We start from the raw sequence: 18,767 nt of genomic DNA, 5'->3' as shown, positions 1-18,767 counted from the left end.
CTGGAGGGTCAGCAGACACAGGAAGTCAGATTGGAGGGGGAAATCAATAGAGTTGATATTCAAACCTTCCGATTGCAGTCTTTCTGAGAATTAACTGATGACTTCCAGAGGCCTTCTGATGCCAACAAGAAGACCCCACGTCCAGTCTAACTCAACTGTACCTTGTACTCCAGCTGCTGTGTGGGCTGCAAGCTCTGTGTGGGCATGAGTGTGTGCATTTGGCCCATGATGGGGGCCAGAGGGGGGAAGGGGGGCTGAGGCACAGCCCCACGAGGGAAACCTGGAGGCAGTTTCTGGAGGTCCTCCTGCATCTCTGTCCTGTGACGGGAAAAAGGACAGTGACAGGAAGGAGTCAATGGCTACGTTAATGTGCGAGAAACCAGTGCATATACAAGTTTATGGCTTATAAAAATTAAAATCCTTTTAAATAACCTACACTTCTCTACCTCTGCCCACTGCTAATTTAACAGAAGATAAAACGAAGTAGTCACTTACTAGCTTCATGCTTTTGATTGCTTTAAAACTCAAAACCTAAATCTGACTGGCTCAGTGGCAGAAGCACTTCAACATCAAGTACCATACAGCCTTCCTTTAACCAAATTATCAGTGTAAATAAAAATGTAAGGAAATAATGGGTGGTGAGAGATTTTAGAGTTATCGCGTGAAATTACAGACTAGCAAAAACATTACTTGTGATACTGTAGCACTAACAGAAACATCACTGACAGTAGAGAAGGGAGTTGTGTTTTACCTTTGGTCTGGTACTCCCACAGTGTGCCGCCTCATCGAAAGGTAGCGAGCCATGGCCTCTGGAGATGGTTCCTCCCCTTCATCACTGTCCAGTGCCATGCTGCCACCCGGCTAAACAATAAATACACATAGACACATATCTGGTCATTATTAATGCCTTTTGGTATTTAGTGTGTGTTGCATGCTCATGCGCATGTGTGGCAATGTATCAAAAGATCATATTTAAATGTATTTCAGTTCTAATAGACATGCTTCAAAGTCCAGGTCTTTTATTAAAATCCCTGCTGCAATGCAGTAATGTGACGCATTCTTGTGGTTCACAGAATTTGTGAGTCAGCTTTGAGGCTGTGTGTGTTCTGTTTGAGTGTGTGTGCATGCATGCGTGATTATGGTCGTAGTGTGTGAGATGGATCCAGGGCTACACTAACAGTAGTAAACCGTAGTAGTGTAATTGTAACACAGTAAACTGTAAAAAACTGGACAGTCAGGTATGCTACAAATCATTTGTACATACATTTCTTGCAAGGTTAAAGGACAACACATTATACAAGTCAACCTCTTTAAGTTAGAAGAGTTCGGGTTAGCGCCACAGTTTGGATTTTATACAAAAGTTGTGCCTCTTCCAATGTCATTTCTCATGATGACCCACAGACACACTGCCAGTGATGCAACCATGTGGACGGCATCAACTCACCTCAACTATCTGGTTCTCTGGGTTGATGAGCTGGACATGGGGAACAGTCATGCTAACAGGATTACCCTGGGGATCCGTCTGCTAGGCAGGTACATACACACACACACACACACACAGGTTGTGTGAGGATTATACTAATTTTATAGAAATCTCATTAGTGTTATGGGATTGGCAGATGTGGGTTAAAGCAATCGACTCCCCTCGGTGGACAAGCACAATGACTACTGAAAGTTGTTCATGAGAAGACATCAAAACCACTGTTCAAGCTCTCACAATCAACTGTTAAATGTATGACAATAACGAAGCTCTTGATATACAGACAACACATAATACACAATGACTCGATTCATACATATAATCAATTCATCGTATGTTACACATTAATCAGATAACTATAGGGTGGGTCAAGATATAAAACTACTAAAAAAACAAACAGCAGAGGACAATAAATTACCTGAACAGCGTTAAGGGGATAGCTAATGGAGCGCGGTGTCGGCGGGGCAACACGCAGGGTCTTGTGTTTCTTGAGGCGGTCAGCCAGCAAACTGTAGATGGCACTGTAGTGATCGTATGCATCCGTATGTAGGGACTAGAGAGGAAAAGGCAGGATACATATAAGCTGCTGAGATGACTTTTGACTAGCGCTGTAACGGTTTGTGGATTTAGGCTGAACCCATCAGCGATACAGGGTTAACGGTTTGGTGCAGAATAACCAGGACGTAGATTCATTTATGCAAAGCTGAACCACCTTTTCATTGCACCTGGAAATGTTTAGCTGTACGCACTTAGCAACATGTGCTGAGGTTAGCACAACCAGATGACTGATGTGTAAATCAGTCACACTATGGTGAGCTCAAATGAAACGTCTTAGCTGGAAGTGTTTAAGTGTGTGTACAGCTTCATACAGAAGTGTTTGGTAAACTATTTTCATTATTAAAATAAGGAACATTTCAAAGTAACCAGGGGGCAAAATATCACCTCAGTCCCCTCTTTATGGAAACCGAGAAAAAGAAGATTTTGTCTCTAATACTTACACTACAGTCTGTTCAAAATAAATAAAAAGAAACGCGTCCTTGCATAGGTTTTTTTCCTCTGTACTGAGCTCACACCAAATTGTGATTCCTAAAACCAGGCTATGAACCAAATGGTGACTTCTGTATCATGTTTACCCCCACTTTTAACAAAAGTCAGTGCAGAAAATCTAAATACATAACTGCAAGTCTGTATCTCTTCATCTAGTCATGCATTTGTGTCCAACCTGAAGTGTGCGTTCTCGGTCCAGGCCCATCTCACACATGGCTATCAGCACCTGCTCATTGATGAGCTCCGTCTCTCTCTCAGTCTTGACCTGTTCACACTCCGCTATCAACTGGAAGACAGAAGAGATGGAAGGGTCAGTGTCATATGTCAAACTTCCATAGGTTTTCCTTTAAAGTTTGGAGTACCTACTGGCAAAACAGTCTCACCCTGTCAAAGTCTGGGTCCGGATCTCCTAGTCTCATCCACTTGTTCTTACAGATCTGCTCCATGGTTAACCGTCTGCTGGGCTCCAGCACTAACATGTGTCTGATCAAGTACTCACAGTCTGCAATAAACACCCACATATACTGTACATGAGATGAAAAACATAACAAAAGCAGCCTGATTGTTTGGAAAACATGCAAAGGGTCAGTAAAAATCCCCAGCAATAGATTTCATACATAAAACGCTATTAGTCATAGAGAAAACCACATTTTTGTCCACTTTGTTTTCTAAATCGCGGTGCTTCTGTTTTATGTTAAGGAAGTCAAATTAGTGAATGAATAGAGAAAGCTTTTTCAGCATGTTTGACATTTCAAAAGGTGACTTGAAGTAATACACCACTCATAATCTTTTAATTAAATACTAACCCCTTTCAGGCTTCAATTCTCTGTTAACTGTTGTTTCATGGCCTGAATAAATATCTCAACCACAAAAAAATTCTCAGCTCAATCCATTATAAATCTGGGTTTTTTTTTGTTCTTTTGAGCGTTTATCTCGTCACAATTGGAATCAAGTGGCTCACACACTTTAGACGCAGACGCCTCATTTGTTATTTGCTGCTTCTATGTGAAATCACACACTGGGACAACTTTACACTGCCTTTGCTTGGTTCTGTGTGAATACACAAAGCCGGTGTTACGGCGCTGTTGCAGAATCTCAGTGTTAAACAGGCTTTAGTAATGCTCTAACAAAGGCAGTGAAGAAGAAGGCTGCTAGCGAGCAAACATGGATATATAAAGTAGAAGAATTAGGGCCAACTCTGACTTTATTCTCAGAATTCCAACTTTAATCTCAGCACTCAAATACATTTTTAAAAGTTTCCCGATAAATTGCCAAAAATAAATCATGTTTCGAAAATGTTTTATGAGGGGAAAAAATGCACTCCACAAATTTATTGGACCTCAAGGACACACTGTGTTTCGGTGAGAACCTGAAAACATTACTTTTATTTGTTAACATACAAGGGCACCTTGAAATGCCAAGCCAAAAGTGGTAAGTGCTTGATACTAAACGTCATTGGTTTTTGGTGAAGTATCACTTGGAAATTTGCTTGGCCCTAGAGCTAATGACACCTGGCACTGATTAATGTTGAGTCTGGGGGAGGAAGTGAAGAGACATGGGAAAGAGTAAGAACTGACTAGAGACCTACCTGTGGACATGAAGAAGGGGATGCGGAACTTGCCACTAAGGACACGTGCCCGCAAATTTTGTAGAGTGCTGCCGTCAAAAGGCAGGGCGCCACACACCAACACATATAACACCACACCTAAGCTCTATAGAAAGAAAAGACAGCAGGTAGCAAACAATGGGTCATTTTTTTTAAATACAAACAATTCTTTTAATTATTATTACATTTAGAGCGCTATAGACTATTAAAAGAAATTGGGTATTACATTTTAGAAAAACCTTTAAGGGCCACCATTCATTCACAAGCAAATCAGCTATAGACTGTGCTGCAGCCAATTAGAACCTCATGCATACCGAAAAGTTTACTCACCCATATATCTACTTTAGGTCCGTCATACTCCTTGCCCTCAAAGAGTTCTGGTGCGGCATAGGGAGGGCTGCCACACCATGTCTTCAACAGCTGTCCTCGAGAAAACAGGTTGCTGAAGCCAAAATCTGACGGGGGAGGAGAGGTTTATTCAATCTTATCACTTAACTCGACAACTTAAATTCAATCAACCCGAGAAAATGCTCAAAAAACACATGTCGACACTTGCCCACGCCCACTCCCAGAGCGAGCCGAAACCACAAAATGAAGTTTCCCGCCCATACATTCTTAAGTTCGAACACACACACACACCTGCGATTTTGATGTTGAGGTTGTGGTCCAGCAGCAGATTTTCAGCCTTCAGGTCTCTGTGGACAATGTTGCGGCAGTGACAGAAATGGACCGCTGCCACGATCTGTTTGAACTTCTTCCTGGCGTCCTTTTCCGCCATACGCCCATGAGCCACCAGGTGGTCTGCATACAAGTCACACACGCACACAAAATATACAGTTTAGAGATGTATGGTACTTGGTAGTTATATCTTTGAATGTGCAAGTGAAGACTATGATTCTGTTTGGATATGGTGGAACAGTAAACTATCAATGAGAAATGCAGAAGGGATTTTTTTTAAATCATTAGGAAAGCATAGCAACAGGACCTATTGTTAGACTGGACATGAATAAGTGGCACAAAAGGCACAATTTATTACAATAACTGTGATAAATCAAGCTGTGTTTAGTCATACAAAAAAAAGCAACACAAGGATGAACATGCAGTGCAAACAAGCCAATAATTAAAATCAGAAAAAAACATATTTAATTACAATTTATTAGATTTAGATTTTTAATTGGCAAAATTGCCAGAAATTTTAAAGATCAGTCTTGTTTGCAATTTGGCAAAGACGTAGGCAATCTACATCAAGGTGGTAACAGTGGGGAACTCCCTTACCGAATATCTCTCCGCCGCTAGCATACTCTGTTACCAAATAGATCATCCTCTCCGTCTCCATCACCTAAAGGCATAAAAAAAAGATGAGAACCAGGACCTACAGACCCTCTGACAGGATCAGCATCTGTTACACAACAGAATGAGTAAGCAGTGTTTGGCATACACACCGGAGGATTTAAATAGGACACAAACCGCAATTTCCTCAGTGTAGTGTTCAATGTATGTATGTATGTATGTATGTGTGAGGATTTCAACATTATGTTTGGTGTGAAAGTGACTAGTTTAGGTTTATAAACTGCTGCAGGTCGGAGGCAGTAAAAGCTATAAAAGCATTTGGCTTGTGACAGGTTGGTTTGGTGTTACAATCCCCATACAGCTGGAAGAGTTTGGATGACTCTAATCTCAACTTCTGCCATGGAGTCTCACCAGAGCTGAGTTCCTAGGCAGAAGACTGTGGTTCTACTGGGCTGCCCCCCAGATGTGTAACCATGAATGTGAAAAAAAAAACAGTCAGCTTTCTCTGGATAAAAATAGAAACAGATTTTTCCCAGGGACATTTTCTAATTTAACCAATTTCTGCCATTTTCAACACCTTGGTACAGTTAACCCCAAAACATTAGATCCCGCTAAACCAAAGCATATTTTATTTGTCCTTTTCCTATTGGGCCATGGGTCTCTGGTGTAAGATGTGAGCAGAATGAGTTATCAGCTCTGTGGGTGAGCGCTGATGTGTACCTGGTAGAGGCGGATGATGTGGGGGTGCTTCAGCAACTTCATGATTTGCACCTCTCTGAAAATCTTTTTCAGGTTCTCATCGTCCAGCTGGGTCTTATCCACTATTTTTATAGCCACCTGACAGAGAGATGGGAAAGGGTTGGAGGGAGAGATAAGGATGAAGGACGAGAGAGGGAGAGAGGTTGAAGTGGGCGAAATTAAGGAGGAAACGGTGACGGAAGGAGGAAGTGCGGAAGAAAGAAGGAGAGAAAAAGAGGAGGAGACAAAAGAAGACAGAATTTATGTTAAACCATGCCATTTGTTTACCAGCTCTTGAGTGTTCAAAATACATACAATACATTCACGTTAATGGTATTCAGCTGACACTTACAGTAAATTACAGGCAACAATTCCAGGACACGGTCCCAGTGTTATGATGACACAGTAATCACAGAAGAGCAGAGTGCCAACAAAATAAACAGCGTAAGGGCTAAGGGGAGGGTGTGTCAGAGACCCCGTTCAGACCTGTTTTTAAAACCTGTCCTGAAGTGGACTTTAAGTGCAGGGGTGATGCTAATGTGTCATAGGCCACACTGGAGGACCGCCTACACATCTCTAAGGGGAACTACGTACTAATTCACCTGCTTTGTCCATAACGTCAGAGCCACAGGCAGCTCAGTGTACTTTGGCTGTTTTTGTATTTTTAAACACTATTATTTTGAAAGTCTTTCTCATGTTAGAGAAAATGGATTGTGTGTTTTGGATGTTATTATCATACTGTCGGGGATGACTCTGTGTTTTAGTTCCCCTGCTCTCTGGAGCTCTGTGAGCGGTGGTTGCCTAGAAGAGGCAGAATGGAGACCGCCGGTAGACAAAAACCTTACGTTTAGGTGCATAAAATGCACCCAAATTCACAAATACGTAGGATATTACTTGAGATATTCCTGCTCTTTCTTGTTCTTTTCTTTGCCTGTCGCATTTTGTCTCTATTTAGAAGCCGGAAAGGCTGTAAAACGAATAAACACATTTCCCATACATTTTTCACAATAACAGTTGGTGCTGCCGTAGTTAGATATACGGTCTATGGTAGATATAGGTTTGGTGGAGAAAAGTTAGGTCCTTCGTCACACACAAAGTGACTCAGCGCTTTTTTTATTAGTCGTCTCAAGTTTCAGTAATAATGATTTATAGTGTAACAACTGAAATAACAATGGCAGAAATTAAAATATGTAGGCAATCTATGTGCAAAAGGTAATGATGGACATATTCATTTGCATTCAGAGCGGGGGAGTGTTATGCGATCACAAGTGGTCACTCAAGACGCATTTTTGGTCCCATTGTGCTGCCAGGTGTAAACACGTACTGAGAGCTGGCAACTTGTGACTGGATGAAAAAAACAGATCCAAAAATGACCTGGCACCATTAATCCATTAACAAACTGGCAGAAACAAGTAATAAACACTAATATTTATCTTCAAACAGACAGAAAAACAGAAAATACTTCGTGGAGATACGGACACTCCTTGAGATGATGAATAGTGAAACTGTGTGTTGTCACTCACAGTGCTTTCTCTGGATTCCAGCTTGTTTGGATAACCTGACCTGAACCATGACCCTCGACTGCAAGCACGACTCTTGCATAACGACTGAGCCCTCGACAATGGCTTCAGCAATGCGGACGGTGATGGTGTGTGACAGGAGCTTTGCACTGCCACTTAGCAATGGGTAGATAACTTTAATTACTTAATCAAGCAGAGATAATAGGGCTGCCCCAAAACACATCTTCGTCCAAAAATAGACAAGCGAGTATAATCTGAGTGCGTGTGAAAAAATGAAAAGCATGCGTCCTGCATTAACACACACACTAGCAGCACCTCATCCGTTAAATTCTGTCAAGTGCCATCCTGAGCTCTCCCTTTCCTGATAACAGACATGAAGGCCATCTCTAGCACGACAAGGGTGACTTCCCGTTGCAGACAGGAAAAGGAAGTGAGGGAGAGCGAAGAGGGGGCTCCTGGGAGAACACAGATTCACATATAACAGTGGCATTAATCCAGATCAGTGTGTGACGCTTACCTTCAAGGGCATTGGACAATTGCAAAGAACATGTGTACTGGCAACACAACCAGGAGTGGGATAAACTATTGATACAGCAATATATCGTATCACTTCATCTTCCAATACGGTATCGATTCACTCCCGCAAAATATCAATATTTTTTACTAAAGACAGAAAACACAAGTCATATATTAAGGCACTCAAACTCAGCCAAAAAAAAAAGAGAGATTTAAACAACGCTTGCCATCTGTGTGTATATGTTTGTGTCTGTTTGGAATGTGTGTCTATGTGGTATTTTAAGCTCTGGGAATCTATTCTTGGCATTGGCAGTCATCCAGTTTTGTTGATGTAATCGCTCCCCTCTGCATCTTCTGGAGGGTAACAACAGGACATCTGGATCACACACTCACTTCCACACTCAAACGTATGCCAACATCTACACGCACACATTATGCCTATTTTCAGGACAGTGAGGCCCTCTGCAAAATGGGGTAACTAGGCTTCAACTACAGTTGTGCAAAGGCTGGGCGTGTGTCGAAATATAAAACCTTGTGGCAGGGAGATCGATGGCTGGATGAGGGGATAAACACCATATCATGGCAGTTAGGAGTTAACAGACACTGTGGGGATTCAAACATTTAAATGTGAGCAACCAGTGTACATCTCAAAAGGTTGGGGTTTTAAGCGTTAGCTTTAGCCAACATACAGTAAATATGTTGTGACTGAGCTTGTATCTTATGACAAGTTCCAACTTAACAATCTATCCCAGTGATAGACCCTGCTGACCCAAGAAGCGGCGATGCAGCGAGGCGAAGCTTAGCTACTTGTCACAAAGAGGACCCAGTGTTACCCCACAGACATCGTTTTTAAACACACCTGGCTTCCAACATTAAACTCATCAGTGGCAATATTAAATATAAAAATAAAAGCTCCAGTTTGGAGACAAACACACCTTCTAGTGAAAGATAGTGGGTGACTCCTTGTCGCCAGTCAGTGCAAGTAGTTTGACAACCACAACAGCCCCAAACCACAATGACTCCCGACGCAATCTGTGTAGTTTGAAAAGCATAGCAAGCAGATGACTTTGAAAGTCTTGTGGTGGGAACTTAGCATTAGCAGCCTCAAGGTGTTCTGCTTTGCACTAGCTTCCACGACTCTGGAATTTTCCATCAAAAGATATTGGTGTACACTGTACACACACACACACAGACACACATACACATACACATACACACACACTTCTGAGAAGCTGGCTGTGATGAGATAAAGTGTCACATAGCCCCTCCGATCACAAGACAGTGACCTCAACACAGCACCATCCCAGAGCAGCTGGTGCCGAGCGGAGTAGTCTGGAACGTTTACTGTACATTAGACAACTCGCACAACACAACACAACACGCAAGAAAATAACAGCAGCCACTGACAACACAACAAGACTTCAAAATAAAATATCCATCTTACACAAAAAATGGACAACAAATGTAATGGTTGAATAAAAGGGTGAACAACAATCCGTTTGCCAGCCTTACCAACACAGAGCACAGAAAACATGGTGCATTTTCTTCCCCTTCCCCTCAAACGTAGAGATATGAAGTGGTGCTCGACTGGCCAGAAGAATGGTACTGTAACAATTTGCTTCTAGGAAGTATTTAGTCCTACTGTTAAATTAACTTTTTCCCTATGTGTAACCATCAACTAAAGAAGACTCACCCTTGTTTTCCCTCTTCGATAACAGCTTCCAACCTCCAGCTGTGTAATCAGCAGCTAAACGGCACATTTTTTCTCACACATTAGAACTGATTTAGAGCATTTCTGTCTACTTCACTCAACAAGTAAAAACTCAAAACGATTTTTTTTCCTGACATTGCAACACACTGTTGTGTTGGCTGCCATGCACACATAGGATGTGATATATCAATCAATTGAGCTGCATCAGGTGGAGCTACGAGTACCTAATAAACCAGCAACTCTGTGTAGACTTAACCATTAAAACGTTGGAAAAAAAGACATGGATAGTATATTGACGATGAATAATTCATTATTCTTGGCTGATGTATTTTATCCCAATATTCTCTAATTAAATGTGTTTGTTATAACACTAATAAAATAGTTAAATGTATTGTTTTTCCTAGGGCTATTATAAAAAAAAAGCAAATTATAAGGAATCAAAAATTTGAAAACAAAAATTAACAAGATTTTATATACACTATGTTCACACAGAGCATTCTTTAGGTCTCTTTGATATTCACTTTGAAAACATCCTTCCATGACTCAACAATAATGAGGCTCATCCCAAACAGAGAATCGAGTCTATGGTGTAACGTCACAACCCATCTGTGTACACAAACACACACAGAGTCATGTGGTGATATTATGTATGAGGCTAACCTTCAACAGGTGACACAGATTACAACACCCTCAGGGGGTGTAATGCTCGGGCTTAACCCATATCAGCATGAAGTTGGGAGTGCAACACACGCGCACGCATACACACGCATACACACGCACGCACGCACGCTGAAAACATCGCATCATGGCTATCTGTAAACCTCGTCTTTACAATACAGGGCTCCAGAGCATGCAACTGAACATTTTTCATTGGTCGCGCCGCTTCTGTGCGTGATTAGTAAAGAGCAGATGAGCAGGACCACTTGTTGACCAGCACAGGGAAATGCACTTCTGCCTGCTGTCCTGACCGTTGCCTGGCTTCATCTGCTCTGTGCATCACGCCAGGGCTTTATCAAAAATAGACTAGGCTCATATTTGTAGAAGTGACGGGCTTCTGAAAGTAACGCTGGTGGAATCACAAGCACTGTCAAGCGCCCGAAAGCTAGTTCTTGCAAAAATAAAGCATGAAACAAATTCTAATTATTATTTAGATATGAATAATATGATAACGATTTAATAAGCATCTGTAGGGTCTCATCTATGGAATCTGTGTATTATTATTTTCATGATCATTTTCTCTGTTTTAGAGCCATATTCCTGTAGACGCCACTATCTCTTTAAAGTAGTTGGACATGCTTTCCCGCGTAACCTGTCCGGTTAAAAACACAAGATAACCAAGTTATGAATGCTTTATTTATCACTGTGACACAGTTAATACACACTTTGGTTGAGGTTGGGATGGGATTCTTATAAACTAAGTATCTAACCATGTAGCACCGTGTACATATAAAAGCACAAATATGGGAGACATTCATATGTAATAAAGTGTATTATAATGGTGCCGAAAGGCGTGTTGAAAATTCGGGGTGCACCTAAATTATGCGCTCTACATCGCACGGCGTCATACAAAGATAAAGCAACGGCAGTTCAGAACTGTGACTGTATTATGCACGTGCACACACAGAGATGAAAGCGTACAGGTAGCATGAGTAAACACGATGCCTTTCAGAGATGCTGTGTGACGCACCCGTAAGAGTTTATGTGTAAAAATGACTCAGTTGAGTGTGTACGGCTTAAAGTACAAGACTGAGGAAACGCTAAAGTGTGTTTTTTTCATTAATCTGCTTTTTGCAGGGATTTTTTTTCTTTCAAAGGAGAGCCCACACTTCATGGCGGGTAAAGACCCGAGCAGAACCAGTATTTGGCAACTACCTGCATTGGTACTTTCAGGACAAAGAGAACAAATAAATCAATTCATTCATTCCATTTTTATTTACAATGGGAAACTAATAAATTCAAGATTATATTGTACAGTACAAACAATTACTTTTTTTTTAAATTCCATTTCTTAATGACAATGACAGGGCTGAAGCAAGGAGGGTATCATAAACAGGCATACAAAGGCAACAGTCAGGGGCGTAAAACATAGGTGTCGATGTAGTTTTTGGGGAATAGGATTATACTGATGAAGCCCACACTGTCCTCCCTCATGTCATGTAATAGAAACACACAAACAGTCTGGGCTGTGCTCTTCTCTTTTGAAGCTGGCTGGATGCAGATTCAGACTATTAAGAATGCAGCAGAAGATGACTAGAGGGCAGGGAGATAAGTCAAGCAGAAACACAGCCTTTGTCACATTATTCAACCAAATTAAATCACATTTGAATGTTTATACGTGCGTGTTAAAGAAACAATGTCAGGAGAATCAGGAGATGGTCCAGAGTTTCTCTTTCACACATGCAGCACACAACTGGAGATTCTGTGTCGGATGTTTTCATACTTACTGGGAACTACTACCACTACTACTTTAGGAGAGGATGAGGTGAACATTAGGAGAGAGGATATGATGCAGATTGCACTGCCCCAACAACGCAGGTTCTGAATTTGATCATAAACAACAAAGTTCCTTGTCTTTTCTGCAGTTAGACATTTTTTGTTTCCGTCCTTGTGTAAATCACCCATCTGTTTCACCGTCTGAGGTTTATTTTCTTCTGCTATTTGACGAATTATCCAAAAATACACCGGATAAAAAGCAGCTCTTTTCAAATATGGGCTTACTCTGAGATCACCCGCTCTTTGTACTAGGGAGCTGGGAGGGTAAACTCTGTGTGATGCCCGAACATTTGCATTCTCACATACAGCCCCGCCAGGTAATGTCTGCGTAGTTTCAGGTTTGCGGTGCATGTGTGAAAGGGGCTTTAGAGAGCTGTGCTTGAGTGTGAGGTTGACTGAGGGAGCGAGCAAAATTGTTACACAGTACATTAGGCCTGTTACCTAACATTTGCCTTCCTGCCTGCCCTTTTCCTCCTGCTCATCTTTCTCTATCCTAAAAAACATTCGAGAGGAAAGGGGAGAAAACAGGAAAAAGAGGAGAGGAGAGAAGAGAGGCTTCCCCACAGAGAGACAGACGGGTCAGGGCATGACGTCTCGCTCACCTTACTGTGGGCATAACAAGGCAGAGGGCTCCTCCTGTGTGTGTGTCTTTACTTGATCTTTAGTCTGGTCATACAAGGACACTCACCATGTCTCGTGTAAAGCTATTACACATACAGTTACGCAAAGATGCAATGGCAGACATACGCTTTCAGTGGGCTTATCAAACATGATAAACACTCACAAGGAATACGATTGTGTTAAAATATCCACTCTGATATGATATATTGTTGGAAAACCGCAGCAAGAAGGCAAAAAGCAGCATATTTTTAGGATAAATTAATTTTCTATTTTGGAATTATTGTTGTTGTTTTTTTCCAATACTGTGGAACAACAGAATGAACACCTTTAATCAAACCAAAGGACACATGTTAAAGCCAGTGTTTCCATTTCGGCTCAGTGTGAGTGTCTTAGGGCGCACTCACACTGTCCTTCCGTACCGGGCCAAAACAGGTTTTACGGGTAAAGCCCAGTTCGTTTGACCAGTGTGAGTGCAACCGCTCCGCGCCTAGCTGCGGCTGGCTGGCCGTCCACGGGCCGTTTGAGAGAGGTTGGCTTTTGTAAAGCGTGTTTGCACATGTACGAGCACGAGCGTGCGCACGTGTACTACCACGAGGCCTACGGCGGCTCTGACATCATTTTATGTGCGCCTGTTCGGACATTGAAAAAAAATGGTGGTGAAAGGTTCATGTTGGTGTGATGGGGAGGTGGAGTGTTTACTGCAGATTTGGTCAGATGAAAATATTCAAAAACAGTTGGACAAGACGCACAAAAACGCTGTGGTCTATGGAAAGATTTGTAAACAAAGTGATGCCTCGCGGTGACGTCAATCAATGCGTGTGACATGTTACGGCGTGATGACAAGCACTAGGCAGGCAATAAGCATTCCGCCGAGGCCCAGGTAGTGAGTACAAACAGGCCTGGCCCGCGGGGGGGACCTAAAGCACGGGGCACAATACGGATGGACAGTGTGAGTGCGACCTACACACACAGGGCCAGAACCATGGGTTTTATAATACCAACCTGACTAGTAGTGAGTTCAAAAATGTTCCATTCAATGTTTGATAAAGGCCTTAAAAAGATCAGCAAATATGTCATCTGTTATGGAATGTATCCAGGATGTGAAATATCATCTCACGTAAAGCACAGTGTGTGGGGCAATAACTGGTTTCATAACCATAACCTTCTCTGGCCAAAATTTGGGCTGAGGCAGGCAGGGGAGCAAAAATTTTGCGGTACATGCGCGGGCACGAGAGCCGAAACGTTCACGTCGCCAAGCAGCAAATGAAACCACCGCATCTCTGCGCCGATGGGGTGCGTTCACGCTCAGCACAGCGTTTGAACGGAGCGGAGCCCCTTTGAGCTCCACAGGAACACAAGCAGCCAATCAACATCATTTTGCAGCCCGGATGTGAAGAAAAAAAAAACGCACCCCTTCTGCTATGGTCGAGTTGAACCGAGTTGAAAACATCACCACTGAGCTTCAATAGAAATACATTGATTTTTCAATCAAGATTCCAGCGCGAAAGCAGACAATTTCAGTGAAGCGGACGCCTCAAAATTTATAGTGCAGAAAAAACCCTGATCAACAGGAAAATGTATCTTTCAACAACTTGGCTCTTTGTACGATACCCAAGAAGCACCATGTTGACACTGAACACTTGTTCACCAGGTTCTGTGCAGGTCCTAGGTCACATTTCAAATTTACTATGCAGTTGTGCTGGAAAACAACCCTATTCCTAGTATTCCAACTAAGCTGCTTACATGGCTAATGAAAGAGAATATTCCATGTATGACATTTACCACACTGCTTGGTGGCAACTAAAATGGTAAATCTTCCTGTAAGGAAAACTGCTACCTTATTTTTGAAAAATTTAAAATGAAAATCCGATAGAACCATTTCGCTGTTAATGCTGCTGCAATAATTGAAAAAAACAAACAATGATGGGTTGGTCATAGTCTATTGATTCCCTATATTAATCTTCCAAGTATCTACAACACGTATTGATAGTTCACAGAACTGATGTCCCGTGTTTAAAGGTCATGACCAGCAATAAGGTTTATGGAGAGTAAACACTGAAATCAACATTTATCAAGGCAGCAAAGTGTGGCCCAACTGCCTCTAGCATAGCATAGCATAGAGTGTATCAAAACTCCTATTCTGACTTCCACTTCACTAGGTGGCCCTTTTTCTAGAGGAGATGAACTTTCACTATTACAACATCAAGGTACAGCACAGTAGCTGTGTGTATCTGCCCTCGAAGGTTGTGTTGTGTGACTGCCTCTGTGTTAGCGTTAGCAAGCATATACGCCAACAGCCTCCATTCCACAAGAGTTTGCAAAATACATGGTAGAAATGGCACTGAGTATTGGGGAAATACAGCTTATATGTACTGCCTGTTGGATGTTTAGGTTTGACAAAACAACCGAGAGCAAATGAGGCATGGAAAAGGACCACCCCTTCTAAGCTACCATGTATAAATAACCAGCTCTGCTTCTGTACAACTGCACTGCAGAACATCGTCCAGCTCCATCTAACAGAGTTTTTAGGCTATTTTTGACAAGTCAGCTTTTCTCATTTGATCATTATAAAAAACCCAGGCCATAAAACAAGGCACCTAATCACATTTCAACTGATGACTGATCATCATATCAATATTCATGATGTCCACAGACATGTAAAACTACACTACTGTTCATCTGCTATTCGTGAAGGAACTGGGGGTGCTGAAGCCACTGAGCTGGTTTGTGAAAATCATGAGCTAACTGGTCTGTCTGTGACCACCGTCAACAGACGGCAAACAAGGCCTCTCTTTCATTCTGTCAGTCCGTAGTCCACTGTCATTTTGTCCTCTGCCTGTCTCTCACACTCAGACAGCCAGACACAGCCACACACACCCAGGCAAGCATAAAGAGGCTCACACACACACACAACGGAGATAAGCTCCATAACCAGCTCATGAATCTCTCACTACATCGCTACTGTCTTTGTATTGCTCCTATAACAGATTGAACATACTACTCCCATACCTACTAGTATGTAAATTACATGATAGTCATATCAAGAGTCCTTCCAAAAACGTCTCAGTCAGCATTGACAAACTCTTCATAGCACTCACTGACCCAAGTTTATTTTGGCCTCATGAAACTAAACGGAAGGTTCTCTGGGCTATGTGGTGCAAAGCACCCAAATGACCCGTGTCTGCCTTTCTGTGTGTGTGTGTGTCAACAAGGGCATAGAGGTAAGGCTGCACACTATGCTGCCCTTGGCACACCTTTATTTTTGCCATTCATACTAAAAACAACAAAATATATATATATCACAATAGTCATTTCATCAGAGGAAGGCTTCACATGTCGACATACTGCACATATGGTCCTGAGTAGAACGCAACAGGGTGTACAGTGAAGTGTCTTTTAACAGAAAACCTACCGATGCGGCTGTTGTCGAATGCCCCAACTGGGGCTTTCTGATAGCTTAGTTTTTTGTCTTGGCTTTTTTTGGACAAATACTAGCCAAGAAGACATAGCCAACATATCTGGACTGACAACAGATGCCGCACATGAAAAACAAAGCCATGAAACAACGAGGCACCTGATCCAATAGGTCAGCAGCAAAGAAAAACACTAACTACCTTGGAATATTTGAGCAATTCCTTCCACTTGAAAGGCCCCAAATTTCCCCTTCTTACAATAAAAACCTACTGTTTACCACAAACACAGACCCTTTAAAAAAAGCTGGGTACAATGTCAAGTGTCATAATCAGAGTATTGGAAAAACCTCAGGGGAAAACATCTACTCATGAAGAATGAAAGTGTTTTGTATGAATATTTGTTGATAATAGTGTCTGCAAGTAATGCGTCATAATGGCTAACTGGAGCCCACTCTTGCAAAAGCATCAACGTACACTCACAGTGCGTGGTGGCAGTTTTGAAACTACTCATATTTGCCATGTCAATGTTTTCTTGTCCAACACACCTCATAACATGTCATCTAGCTATCAGTTGGGATATGCAAATGCCAAAAATAAAAGATGCAAAGCTGAAATAAAGTTTTTGACGAATGGGTTGAATATGTGAGAAACTTTCCCAACATGAATTGATAAACAAACAAACTGCCACACTAGCTCAATAACAAGGAGGCAGTCTCTGCTTCAACCATACTGCCCTACAACGCCAAAGTGCAGTGACTAGGAGATAATTGAAGCCCAAAAAAAGGCTTTAAAGTTTGTTTACTGTCCCAAAAAATTAACAGTAGGGACATCTATGATATATTATGGTTTACTGGTTTCCCATGGTATCTTTTTTATACAAATCAATCCTAACCTCCATACTTCCAGGCCCCAAATTGTGCTGAAATCACGTTATTAGTGATTGCATAGTAACCGCACTTAAGCTTTGCAGGGCAGCATAGTTGTTGTTGTAAATGGTAACTTTGACGTTGAATTCACAAAGAGCTAACTTTGTCACAGTCATACATAAACTTTGAAAGTTCCTTGCTCATTTAAAAGTTACCCACTGGGGTGCTGCAAACGTTTAACTGTGTGTTCTGGCATGTCTTACAGATATGTGAATCCAGCCGAACAGCTCATTAGCAGATACTAACGTTACAGTAGGAACATTGTGTATCTCCTCTTTTTCATCTTCGTCAGTACCCTTCCCTCCGTCCTCTGCGCTCCGCCACACATTAACCTCGGGCCTTTAGTAGCGTTCCTTAAAATACAACAAGCTAAGGTGTGAAATCAGATGTATCTTGTGCTAAATGTGTTTGTATCCAGTAGTTTAGAGGTGATGATGCCCCGTGTCGAACTGACCCCCTCCCTCCAACACGCAGCGGTGTCACCAAAGCGGGCTGGCCGCTGTGTCTCCAGAGCCTGAAGGCCCCAGCGTCATCCCCGAGTAATATTGTTAAAAAAGCTTAAAAATAACACAATGACAACTTGTAATTGTTCACCTCAAACGCGCGGACAGCCGTCGTCTTACCTTTGCTTTGGTAATGATGTGCGTGGCTAGTTTAACAACCGCGAAATTCCCCTTGCCGATGGTGCGCTCGATTTCGTAGTGGCCCACTCGGGCCGGGGGGGGCCTGGTGGCCGAAGTGTGGCCGGGACTGGTGATGCACCCGGTGGCCGCGGTGGCACGACTGGAGTGGGTGATGCCGGAGGGTGGCTGGGCTCGGTTCTGGGAGCCCATGCCTGCGTGGGTCGGTCGGGCAGAGTGCGTAATCCCGGCCGCAGCGGACCCAGCAGCACCTCCGCTTGACACGGCCGCCATCTTCTCGCCTCTCTGCGGGAACAACAAGCAGCCTTGCGCAGCGCGCATCACGGGCACGCCCCCGCCCCTGCGTCATTTTACGTAGGAACGCTCCTCCGCAGCGCCCTCTTTAGGTTGTAGCCTTGGCAACGATTAGCGTAACAAATGACTTCATCCACAGAAACGTATTGTGGTTGCCTTGGAGACAGAGAAGTGCGCATTATCACTCCGGTTCCCATGATTCAGTGATTCTTTGCAAACTGCTGCACTATTATGATCAGACGGGTTCACGAGGCTTTAAAGGTGTATATATGCATCATCAGTAAATCATCATTATGATGCATTGAAATGATAAATTTGACACACAAAGGAGTGTTCACACTTAAGACAAACCATGGCCATTTATGCTGTTTGTGCACACCCTGCTATTATGAGTAAAAATTAATTATTTCCATTCAATGAGAAGCTGTAGGCCCTATCTTTAATCTTCTGTTTTCAAGGCAATAAATTACT

General features: G+C 42.5%; 1 protein-coding gene across 3 annotated transcripts in view; it reads right to left on the bottom strand.

Annotated features, from left to right (window-relative positions):
- The window catches only part of sik3 (SIK family kinase 3), a gene marked incomplete at its 5' end in the record, with an annotated part of 34,963 nt that extends 16,665 nt beyond the window's left edge, over nucleotides 1-18,298 (bottom strand). The window contains 12 exons of one of the 3 annotated variants that reach the window (XM_083913842.1): nucleotides 162-318; nucleotides 752-861; nucleotides 1,445-1,525; nucleotides 1,899-2,033; nucleotides 2,703-2,813; nucleotides 2,911-3,029; nucleotides 4,116-4,239; nucleotides 4,464-4,588; nucleotides 4,773-4,934; nucleotides 5,409-5,472; nucleotides 6,144-6,260; nucleotides 17,985-18,298. In XM_083913842.1, the coding sequence (XP_083769968.1) occupies nucleotides 162-318; nucleotides 752-861; nucleotides 1,445-1,525; nucleotides 1,899-2,033; nucleotides 2,703-2,813; nucleotides 2,911-3,029; nucleotides 4,116-4,239; nucleotides 4,464-4,588; nucleotides 4,773-4,934; nucleotides 5,409-5,472; nucleotides 6,144-6,260; nucleotides 17,985-18,275 (1,596 nt within the window). The remainder of the gene's footprint in view (nucleotides 1-161; nucleotides 319-751; nucleotides 862-1,444; nucleotides 1,526-1,898; nucleotides 2,034-2,702; nucleotides 2,814-2,910; nucleotides 3,030-4,115; nucleotides 4,240-4,463; nucleotides 4,589-4,772; nucleotides 4,935-5,408; nucleotides 5,473-6,143; nucleotides 6,261-17,984) is intronic. The other 2 variants (XM_083913843.1, XM_083913844.1) reach the window with 2 other exon arrangements.
- Nucleotides 18,299-18,767: the final 469 nt, after the last annotated feature.

Source organism: Echiichthys vipera (genome assembly GCF_963691815.1).
Source record: "Echiichthys vipera genome assembly, chromosome: 5".
NCBI lineage: Eukaryota > Metazoa > Chordata > Actinopteri > Perciformes > Trachinidae > Echiichthys > Echiichthys vipera.
The sequence above is the reverse complement of the archived record's forward strand: the minus strand, read 5'-3'. Positions and strand labels throughout refer to the sequence as shown.